Genomic DNA, 10,615 nt, shown 5'->3' with positions numbered 1-10,615 from the left:
CGTTACCTATGGGAGTGACTGAGCACATGAGACACGCTTGCTCTAAGGCCTGGTCTACACTACGACTTTAATTCGGATTTAGCTGCATTAATCCGAATTAATCCTTAACCCGTCCACACAACGGAGCCAGTTACTTCGAATTAAAGGGCACTTAAAATCGATTTCTGCACTCCACCCCGACGAGCGGAGTAGCACCAAAATCGATTTTGTTAATTCGAATTAGGGGTAGTGTGGCCGCACACCACCGAATTAATGTGGTTAAAATTAATGGGGTAGTGTGGCCGCACACCACCGAATTAATGTGGTTAAAAACCGAATTAATGTGCTTAGTGTGGCCACGCACAATCGAATTTATATAATCTGTTTCCCAAATTCGAATTATCTAAATTCGAATTAATCTCATAGTGTAGACGTACCCTAAGTGAAAAGAAACTAAGCCCATTGTCATGTTTAGGGGGTTCAACCCAGACCAGCGAGAGGTTGTCACTGCCTGCCCTGTAACCCTGGGTGCCTTAAATTCTCTACTGCAAGCATGCAGTTCCCTGAGTGTCTGTGCTGTGCTGCCCTGTTCAGCGCTCTGGCCCCGGCAACCTGCCTACAACACAACAGCAGAGCCGTAACTAGGTATTTTTGCGCCCGAGGCAAGAATATAAAATTGCGCCCTCCCCCAGGGCCGGATCTTTGGCGGCAATTCGGCGGCAGGCCCTTCCCTCCAAGAGGGACTGAAGGACCCGCTGCCGAATTGCCGCCAAAGAATGAATGAAGGGGTGGCAGTAGAGCCTGTGATTTTGGGGGGTCTAACTAATGATTTTTGACTGCTTGGGCTGGTAATGTTGCTTCCAAGATGGTCTTTGGTTCCAGTCCAGTTCCAATCCAGAGAGGGACTCACAGGTTAAGAGAGGAGGGAGGTGCTGGATATCAGCAGTGGCCACCAGGGATCAGCATGTGTCCTGAGAATGCTGGGAGTTCAGGTCTGCAGGGCAGGATCGGGGTGGCAGGTTTGTAGAAATTTTGGTGGTGCCCAGAACCCACCCCCGCCCAAACTCCGCCCCCCCACCCGCCCAAGGCTCTGGGAGGGAGTTTGGGTGAGGGGGGAGGTCTGGTGTGCAGGCCCTAGGCTGGGGCAAGGGATTGGGGTGCAGGCTCTGGGAGGGAGTTTGGGGATGGGAGGGGGTGTGGAGGGAGGGGGTGCAGGTTCTGGGAGGGAGTTTGGGGATGGGAGGGGTGCAGAGGGACGGGGTGCAGGGGTGAGGGCTGTGGGTTGTGGCTGCAGATGAGGGGTTTGGAGTGTGGGAAGGGCTCAGAGCTGGGGCAGAGGGTTGGGGTGTGGGGGTGAGGGCTCTGGCTGGGACTGGGGATAAGGTGTTTGGGGTGCTAGAGGGGTTCAGGGCTCGGGCAGAGGGTCAGGGTGTGGGGGGATGAGGGCTCTGGCTGGGACTGGGTGGTGGGGTGCTGGAGGGGCTCAGGGCTCGGGCAGAGGGTTGGGGTGCAGGGGGGTGAAAGCTGACTGGGGGTGTGGGCTCTGGGGTGGGGCAGGTTGGGGATGAGTTTGGGGTGCAGGCAGGCTGCTCCTGGACAGGGGCCAGAGAGGAGGACTCCCCCCAGCCCTTTCCCTGCCAGCAGCAGCGAGCTCTGGGGGAGGAGCCTCCCTTTCCTGTCCCCCCAGCAGCACACTCACCCCACCACTGTCACTGCATGTGCTCCTAGGGCCCCTCTCAGATCCAGGAATCTCCCTCGACTCCCCTGTGGTGGGTGCTGGGGGGTGCTGCGTGCGCCTCCTCCCCTGCTGTTGCCCCTTACTGTAGCCTCACTGGGGGTGGGGGATGGGGCTGCCTCCTTGCCCAGCATGGGGCAGGAGCGGTGACTGCGGGTGGGGGGCCCCCCTGTGCTGCTGGAGGGTCCCATTGGAAAATGAAAGGGTCTGAGGGGGAAGGGCAGCCTCAGAGTCAGTCTGCCCTGGCAGTGGAGTTGGGGGCACTAGGACCCTGCAGCAACTGCTGCTGCAGGCAGCATGGAGCTGCTCTGCTCCGGGGCCAGGAACGGGGGAGCAAGTCGGGGCCGGGGGACACTCGGGGGAGGCACGGGCGGGGGGCAGGTGGGGCCAGGGGGGAGATCACCTGGGTTATAAATATCTCCGTGCCAGCAGCTTTTTTTTTTCTTCTCTCCACCACTTTCTGTGACCCCCCGGCTTTGTGTGCCCGAGGCAAGTGCCTCACTCGCCTCGCCCTTGTTACGGCACTGCACAACAGCCCCACCCTGGTCTCTACCAGCCTTGGTTACTACTTGCAGGGTGACCCCAACACCTCCCAGTCCCAAATTTCCCCCAAACCATCTGCCCTGAAATGTCCAGCCCTCTCCTGGAACACTCCAAGGAGTAAGAATGTCCATTGCTCCTTTAATGAGACAAAAACTCAGCTTTGTGCTTTAACTGGCGTTAGCAATCACTTCAATTCAAGCACAGCTCATGGTTTGTTCAGATTACAAGTAAAGCAAGTTAATTAACAAAGAGACAGAGGGTCTCCATGAGTTCAGGTACAAGGGATAAAGACAAAGTGGATACAAGCAAATAAAAGTAAAATACACTTTCTAGTGGCTAAGACTTAACTAGCTACAGCCTTGGTTCAGGGTGTATTTCTTTCCAGCCATGTCTCTCTCTCTCTCTCTCTCTCTCTCTCTCTCTCTCAGGACTTTCCACTGAAGTACAGGGGGCTGGTGTCCCTTGTCTTCCTAGGTCTTTGCCTAAGCAGGTTTCTCACCTATGTTCAATTCCCAGGAGAAGTCAACCCCCTTGGTTAAAGGGCCCATCATTCTCAGCTTGCAGGAGCTCTGGCCCCTTGTGTCTGTCCAGTGATGGATGCAATGTTGGCTTCTTCTGTCTCCTTAGATCTTCCTAAACTCATTGTTTTCTCCCCAGGCTCAGGATGACCTCATGCTGTTCTTCCCGTCCTGTGGTTTTCCCAGCCTCCTGCTGGCTCATGTGTAAACTGGGCTTTTATTGCTTTTGGTCATATATTGCTTAATTTTCTTGGTGGCGGGTAGCCAGCTGCCTTCCCTCCTGTCTGGGGAAAAAAAACATTTCTCCCTTTATCTGGTCACAGAGTTTAAAGCATGATATCAGTGAGCATCCATAATTCCCCATAGAGTGTTAATACTGACATCTCACAATGATATTAATCACCAGTGTGTCATTAGCTTTCATAAAAGACCTTTGTTGATACGCTTTGGTAACACAGTAATATTGTGGACAATCAGTTGATTCATTTGAGGTCCGGACCCCCTGGCTTTACAGCTAAGATGCTATCTCCCTCACTCGCTAGATTGACGGCTTTGTTTACCTTTTATGTAAAGGTGCCTTCGTTGACTCTGCCTGAGGATGAGGCTGGTCAGACCCACAAACACCCATTTCTTTGTCCAGGGCAGACTGGGCTTATGCATTGCTTGCCAAACATATTTTAAGAACATAATTCTGGCCTATATTTATGACTCTTTCTACAGACCCAGACATACATCACCCAAGGATATTAATGACCAGTGAGCTGTTTGTTTTTCCAATGATATCATACATGCCACCTTTTGGCTCTAGAGCGTGACAACTGTGTGTTAGGTGTAGTGAGCGTGTCAGGTGTGCCAAGAGTCGCTGACACAGAGTTTGAACCACAACCGGGTCTGTGTGTCACACCTATGTCCTGTCCGGCCCAGGTTAATACAGCTGTCATTAACACAGAGGTGCTTGAGGGATGCCTGATGAATTTTGTGAGGTCTCCACCACTGGAGTTTATGAAAGGTGAATGGTAAAGAATGCCGAGGGTGGAGACAGTGGGGCCCAAATTTCTCTGGTCAGAGAAAGGATGGTCAGGGACTGTGACAAGCTGCAGGGCGGAAGGGTAGATCTCCTGGCACTGGGACAATAGAAAACTCCTGTGCCTTTTGCTAAAGTGCATTTGGAGTCAGGGGGATCAGGGGGCCATGGACCCATCACTTGTTACCAGCCATAAGGGGGACTGATGGGGAGGGGGGAGGGGGCACAGAGGAGCAAGTGAAGGCTGGAGGCTTGGGAAGGTGGGGTGGCGCAAGGATGGGGTTTGGGGAGAAGGAGCAATGCCTGGCATGAGGGGTGTGGGGCCACAGTTCGGGTGCTCATGGTCCCCCCACTTTGAGGTAGTTTCCCCTGCTCTTGTTTGGAGTGAGAAGGTTTGGTGGGTACCTTAAAAGCAGAAGGGCCGGTGGGAAAAGATGGCTGACGCTGATGAAAGCTGTTAATGCCGTAACCTGCTGCAAAAACGCAATGTTCTGATCCCAGAAGGAAATGGTAAAGACCAAGAAACCACTGGGAGCGGCGGGGAGGGCGCAGCCAGCTCCAGCTCAGCAGGAGAAAGCAGTGTGCTTTCAGGTGTGGGAGAGGCTGATACCAAGTGCCACGTAGCAGAGGAAAGCAGAATAGCCTCGGGGCTGGGCTGGGCGGGGGAGTTAACCCCTGTAACTGAAGACACTGTCCCAGCTAGCAGCTGCCAGCCTGGAGCAGAGAGCGGCCCCAACTCTAGAAAGCATCCAGGGCCACCCCTTGGGAACCCCAGGGAGGGGAAACAGGGAAAGGGTTTCTGAAGAGGCAGGAAGCTTGTACGGGGAAGCTCCTGGGGAACAACAAAAGCCCTGGGAAACCTTACAAGCAGACTTGTGCCTCCCCACTGCCTGTTGGGGGTGGTGGTGAACAGTTGCAGGCCGGCAGCTGCCCTTTGGCTGGGCACGTGGGAGCACAGAGGACCCAAGAGAGGTTAAAGAAGGATGGATTTTTACTTGTCAGGGATGGAGAGTGATGTGAGAAACTATTGCAGATCTTGGGACAGATGCCAGTGGTAAGAGACCTGCAGGACCCCAGCGAGTTCCTCTGCACCCTTTGCTGCCGACACAAGACACATTTGAGCACTGGACACTGTGGGTCCTATGCCTACCCAAAGGGGAAAGAATATCTTGGTTGTAGTGGATTTGCCATTGGGTATCCAGAGGCAGTGGCTCTAACATAGGGGGCCCTCCCCAGCAGGGGGTGCTGTGACACTAGGGAAGGGGAGGAGCCTGACCTGCCCAGCTGCACCCTCCCCAGCAGACAGTGCTGTGACACCGGGAGGGGGAGGAGCCTGCACTGCCCAGCCCGCCCTCCCCAGCAGGGGACCCCCAGTTTCTCTAGGCAGGACTGGGTAGTGGCCCAGGGGTGTGGAACTGAGCTTCTAGGCCAGGCTGTGAAAGCTGGGAAGAGTGAGGGAGGAGAGGGGGCAGCAGGAATGATGGGGATGAGCACAACGGGGAGTGTAGGGGGAAGGCGAGCTGTGTGGAGAGGAGGGCAGTGGGCAGGTGACAGAGAGCTGGGCAGACAGCAGAGTGGGAAGGGGACAGGGAGCTGTGGGTGGTGCAATGGTAAGGGAAGGGAAGCAAGGGGAAGGGCGGGCCAGGGGCGAGGAGGGGAGGGGGGAAGGGGAGTTTTGGGGGGTGGAGGGGAGGGAGAGCTGGGGGTAGGAGGTGTGATGAAGTGGGGGATTGTCGTGTGTTTTCCTTGTTTTTCCAATGGTTTACAGCAGAGGGGGTGGGACTCCGTTTCCCTGGGTGTTACTGGTTTAACGAGGTGATGGGAGAGGGAGTTGTTGTTACAGAGGACCAGCGAGGGAACTTGGGACCCAAGCCAATGGCCTGGAGAAAGGATAGCCCAGCGACTGGTGACCTGGAGGCCCAGCTCAGGAGTCTCAGCTGGTTCTGGCCAGTGGGAGGACAATGGGCTACAAAGAGAAGACACTGCTCCCCCCGTGGGACCTGCCCCTGGCGCAGAGAGACCCCCCCCCTCCTCACACTGTTCCCCCCCTGTGGCACCCTACCCCGGACCCAAAGAGACCTAACCAGCCGGTTCCAACCAGAGGACAGAAGAGAGGAGAGGAGGCCCAGGCGACCCTGTTTACCTGGAAAGAAGACAATGGACAGAGGCGGGGCTTGGGGGAGGTGATATCAGGTGCCCAGCTGGGAAGCAGGGGGGCTCAGGTCTGAAGAGAGAGAGCAGGCAGAACCCACCTGGATGCAGTGGAGACTTGGATGTACTGTGCTGAGGGAGGCCAGATCTGAGGGCCCTGAGAGTTTCCTATGCTGTGTTCAGACGCTCAATAAACCCTCCTGTTTTACGCTGGCTGAGTGTCGCTCCAGTCTAGAGAACAGGGTTGCATTATTCCCTTTGGGGAGTGGAGGCCCTGGGGGTCCAGAGCGAGTGGCCTCCCTGAGGAGGCCCACGGCGAGAAACAGGTGTGCTAAGGCTCTGAGAAGTGCGGCTCCAGGAGGGGGGCGGCGCAAGGACAGGGCTTCGGGAGAATGGGCAATGCCTGGCATGAGGGGGGCGGGGCCACAGTTCAGGTGCTCATGGTCCCCCCACTTTGAGGTAGTTTCCGCTGCTCTCAGAGAAGGGCTGTCTCACTGAAGGGGGTTCCCCCCACGGACCGCACGGGGCCAAGAGTGGGCTTGATCTGTGAGCCCGTGACAGGAGGGCAGTAGTGAGGGGAGGGGGAGCTGTGGGGAGGGACAGTTGTGGGGAGGGAGAGCTGGAGAGTTGTGGGGAGGGGATAAGGAGGGAAGAGGAGCTGGGGGGCAGTAGTGAGGGGAAGGGGAGCCATGGGAGGTAGTGGGGAGGGGATGAGGAGAGGAGGGGGAGCCGTGGGGGGCAGTGGGGAGGGACAGGGAGCTGGGGGGTGCCAGGGGGCATCGGTGGGAGGCAGCGATCCATACCGGTGGGGCTGGTGCTGGAGCAGCTGAGCTGCCAGTTTCCTGCCTGTAATCCCAGCTAATTGGCTTTGCCCCCCAGCCCGGGTGCTCCTGGAGGTGGGGAAATAAGAGGATTTCTCTGACTCCTTCTTAAGGCCCTGCCCTCCTGTCCCCTCGCTCTGTGCCCGTCCTGGAGCTGCCTGTCCCAGAGCCGGCTGCCGCGCCCCGGTGCCCGGCCCCATGCCCCACAAGCGGCCCGACGAGGTTGAGTCGGAGAAACGCAAAGGGGGACAGGACCCGAATAAGGGGGGGCAGGTGCCCCCTAAGGAGGAGGAGGAGCCCAAAGCCAGCAAGAGCCCCGGCTCCGAGTCGCGCCGCAGCTCCCACTCCAGCCACGGGCGCAAGCATGGCAAGAAGCATCACGCCGACGCCCATGCCGACGCCAACAAGGCCTACTCGCCCTTCCTCAACACTGTCTTCGGCAGGGTGCGCTGGCCGGGGGTGGGGAGGGGGGGCAGAGCAGGATGGGGGCACCAGGGAGGCAGGGCATGAGGACACTGGGTGTGGGGCAGGGCATAGGGGTTCTGGGAGTGGGAGGCAGGGCATGGGGCTCCAAGGTGGGGCATGGGAGTGCTGGGTGTGGGGTGGGGATGGGGCACTGGGTGGGGGGCAGGGATGAGTACATGGGAGTGGGAGCAGTGATGGGGCACAGCATGGGGGTTTGAGGAGGGCAGGGCATGGGGGGCAGAGTGGGATGAGGACATGGGGGTGGGATGGGGCAGGGCATGGAGGCACAGGGGATGGGAGCAGAGATACAGGTGCGGCAGTGGGGTATGGGTGTGTGGGGGCAGGAGGAGCGGATGGATTGCCGGGGGGGCTGGGCACTAGGGGAGGAGAGTGGATCATGGGTACAAAGAGGGGGAAGGATAGGCAAATAGGTGCTAGGGGAGTGCGGGAATGGAGAGGACAAGGCAGTGGTGAGAGAAGGGGTGGGCGTGAGGTGGGGGGGTGCTGTGTGGGGGTGGACTGGGAGAGGAGGGGCAGCTGCAGCAGGGAGGCAGTGGGGACATGGCTGGTTGGATGGTGTTGGTTGGGGGGTACTTTAGGGTGGGTTGGGGCATGACTAGCTGGATTGTGTGGGTGGGGTGGGCAGGCCATGGCTGGGCGGGCACGATCATGGTGGGGGCATGCTAAGGTGGGATGGGGGCAGCTGGGCAGGGTGTCTGTGCAGCGGGTACAGCTCTCCGATGCCCAGAACGGTGCTGGGGGGCAGGCACCCTGCCCCCAGGCTCCTCCAGAGAGGGGAGGTGCTGGGCAGGCTCGGAGGGCCCAAGAGGCGGGGGAGAATGGGGCACTGCAGTCCCCGGTGGGTCAGTGGTCCCCACTCCCAGATGTGAAATCCCTCCAGACTCTTGGCCCCATCGGTGCCCATCATTTCCTGGGGCCAAGAGTCTGGAGGGATGGAGCCCAGTCCTCTGGGTCCTTCTCTGCCCCCCCAGGCGGCTCAGTGGGCTGCAGCATGGCATGGCGCCCCTGGGGCGTAACAATGCCCCTGCTGCCTGCACCCTGTCACCCCGATTAGCTGGTATAAATAGCCCCTTCTCAGCTCCCTGCTGGGAGCCTGCCAATCCCATTATCCCTGGGCGTGGGGCGGCCAGTGCCGGGGCCAGTCAGAGATGGGGGAGCAGGTCAGCCCCTCCAGGGGAGTGGGAGTAGGGGCCCTCAGGGGATGGAGGGAGGAGCAGGGCCCTTCTGGGGGGGAGTGGGGGAGGGGTTGAACAGGAACCGTTGGAGGGCTGGAGTGTGGGTGGGGGACACTGGGAGCTGGCTGTTGAGCCAGGCTGGGGCTGGAGATCACAGCTTTGCTTAATCCCAGTTTCAGCAGGTTAATTTTGTCTGGGATTTCTCACCCACTTCTGTGACTTCTAAATGAAGTTGACACCCTGACAGCACCTCCTGTGCCCTCCCTCCCCCGCTGTACCCTTCACATCACTCCTCCCCATAATGAGGTGTGCGCTCAGAGAGATGAGACCCCTCCCCACATTTCTCCAATAAAATATCACTGCCTAGCCCAAAATCCTCTAGGGGGCGCTGGCTCTGATCTGGCCCTGGGGCGGGGGGACTGCCTGGCTCAGGGGGCAGCAAATGGAACACAGGGCCTTTCCCCTCTAGGGGCGCAGGCTCCGATCCGGCCCTGGGGCAGGGGGACTGCCTGGCTCAGGGGGCAGCAAATGGAACACGGGGCCTTTCCCCTCTAGGGGGCGCTGGCTCCGATCTGGCCCTGGGGCGGGGGCACAGGCAGGTTCAGGCGCTGGGCAGTGGGGGGCCAGTTGGCTGAGGCAGGCTGGCATGGGGCGCTCCCTGTGCTGTGGGGCTGGAGGCATGCGGCTCTGCCCGCACTGACCCGGCTGTTCAAGGCTGGCATCCTAGTGGGGAAGTTGATGGGGATTGAGTTACAAAGGGCAGCAGGTGGGGGCATTCGCATTGAGCTCCCAGCATCCCTGGGAGCCATAGAAACACCCTGGGCATGGAGCCCCTCTCCTCCACCCCTGCTTGCTTTGGGGGGCTGCTCTACCCTCTGCCCTCCTCCCCCACTTGCCTTGTTCAATCCCTGCTTGCCCTGGGATGGGGGCAGTTTTACCTATTTAGCGCTTTCCTGCTGTCGCTCGCCCTGGCTCCTGACCCCACTTGCCCTGCTGGCACGGCTCCTCTAGGTGGGTTTTGTGGGGAGGGTTTCCCTGGCACAAGCTCCATACTGGGGCAGCCTATCTAAGGGGGTCCACCGCATGTTCCTGGGGTCTAACTGCCTGCTCTTGTTTCTGCCCCCAGGAGCGGGATCTGTCCCCAGTAGAACTGGATGGTGAGTTGGCAGGAGCCCTGGTGGCTGCAGGGCTCTCGACCAGGAGTTGGGGGTTGCCCCTGGCAGGGGGGCACTGGGGCCTGGGCATGTCTGTTTGCCCTCTCAGAGGTGGGGCAATGGATTGTGCCCGTCTCTCAGCCATGCCCAGCCCCTTGTGGGTTGAGGACCAGGGACACAAGGAAGGGCCCAGTGCCTGCCGCCCAGGGGTGGGGTGGGTCTGGATTTATTTTTAGACTCTCCCAGTTGTGACCCTGTCCTGGGTTATAACGTATCTGTGCAAACCCAGGCACACTCAGCCTGCAGCAGAAGATTCTGGGTAGCATAGCCCACCTGGCATTGTCCACTTTACGATTAGAACGACCACTAGGGGGCGCCCCGGCTGGTACCACAGCTAGTGGTGGAACCCCTCACCGTGCATCCCTGGGGGTCCTGGTGGCAGGATCATGGGCGCTGGGTGGCATCAGTGCAGTGGCTAAAGAAAGGGTCACCCCTTACACACTTATGACCAGTTTGGGTTGGTTCTGACCCAGCCCTCACCCCACTGCGGCTGGGTTCCCTGGAGCCCCCCTGGGGATGCCCGGGGTAGGCACCCCAGTGCTGAGGGCGGCTCTGGCTCTTACCCTCGGCAGAGCTACTGGATGCCTTCAAGGAGTTTGACACGGACCAGGATGGCTTCGTGAGCTACAAGGACCTGGGCGCCTGCATGCGCACCATGGGCTACATGCTCACCGAGATGGAGCTCATCGAGATCTCCCAGCACATCAAGATGAGGAGTGAGTGGGGGGAATGTCTGTACCCCCAGGGGTCCCTCCCTGCATAGCATCCCACCCGTCCATGAGACCCCTCCTCACTGCTCCCCCCGTGGGACCTGCCCCAGAGAGACCCCACTCCCCTCACACTGCTCCCCCCCCCGTGGGACCTGCCCCTGCTCCAGAGAGACCCCACTCCCCTCACACTGCTCCCCCCGTGGGACCTGCCTCTGCCCCTGCTCCAGAGAGACCCCACTCCCCTCACACTGCTCCCCCC

The 10,615-nt window shown here is 59.2% G+C and overlaps 1 protein-coding gene across 1 annotated transcript in view; it reads left to right on the top strand.

Moving 5' to 3' along the window:
* Positions 1-6,969: 6,969 nt before the first annotated feature.
* The window catches only part of LOC112120874 (calcium-binding protein 2), a 5,112-nt gene continuing 1,466 nt past the window's right edge, over positions 6,970-10,615 (top strand). The window contains exons 1-3 of the mRNA XM_024220032.1: positions 6,970-7,215; positions 9,559-9,589; positions 10,219-10,362. Coding sequence (XP_024075800.1) covers positions 6,970-7,215; positions 9,559-9,589; positions 10,219-10,362 — 421 coding nt within the window. The remainder of the gene's footprint in view (positions 7,216-9,558; positions 9,590-10,218; positions 10,363-10,615) is intronic.

Source organism: Terrapene carolina, unplaced genomic scaffold (assembly GCF_002925995.2).
Source record: "Terrapene carolina triunguis isolate 2854851 unplaced genomic scaffold, T_m_triunguis-2.0 Scaffold90, whole genome shotgun sequence".
NCBI classification, from domain to species: domain Eukaryota; kingdom Metazoa; phylum Chordata; order Testudines; family Emydidae; genus Terrapene; species Terrapene triunguis.
Note: the sequence above shows the minus strand (reverse complement) of the source record. Positions and strands in the feature narration are given on the sequence as shown.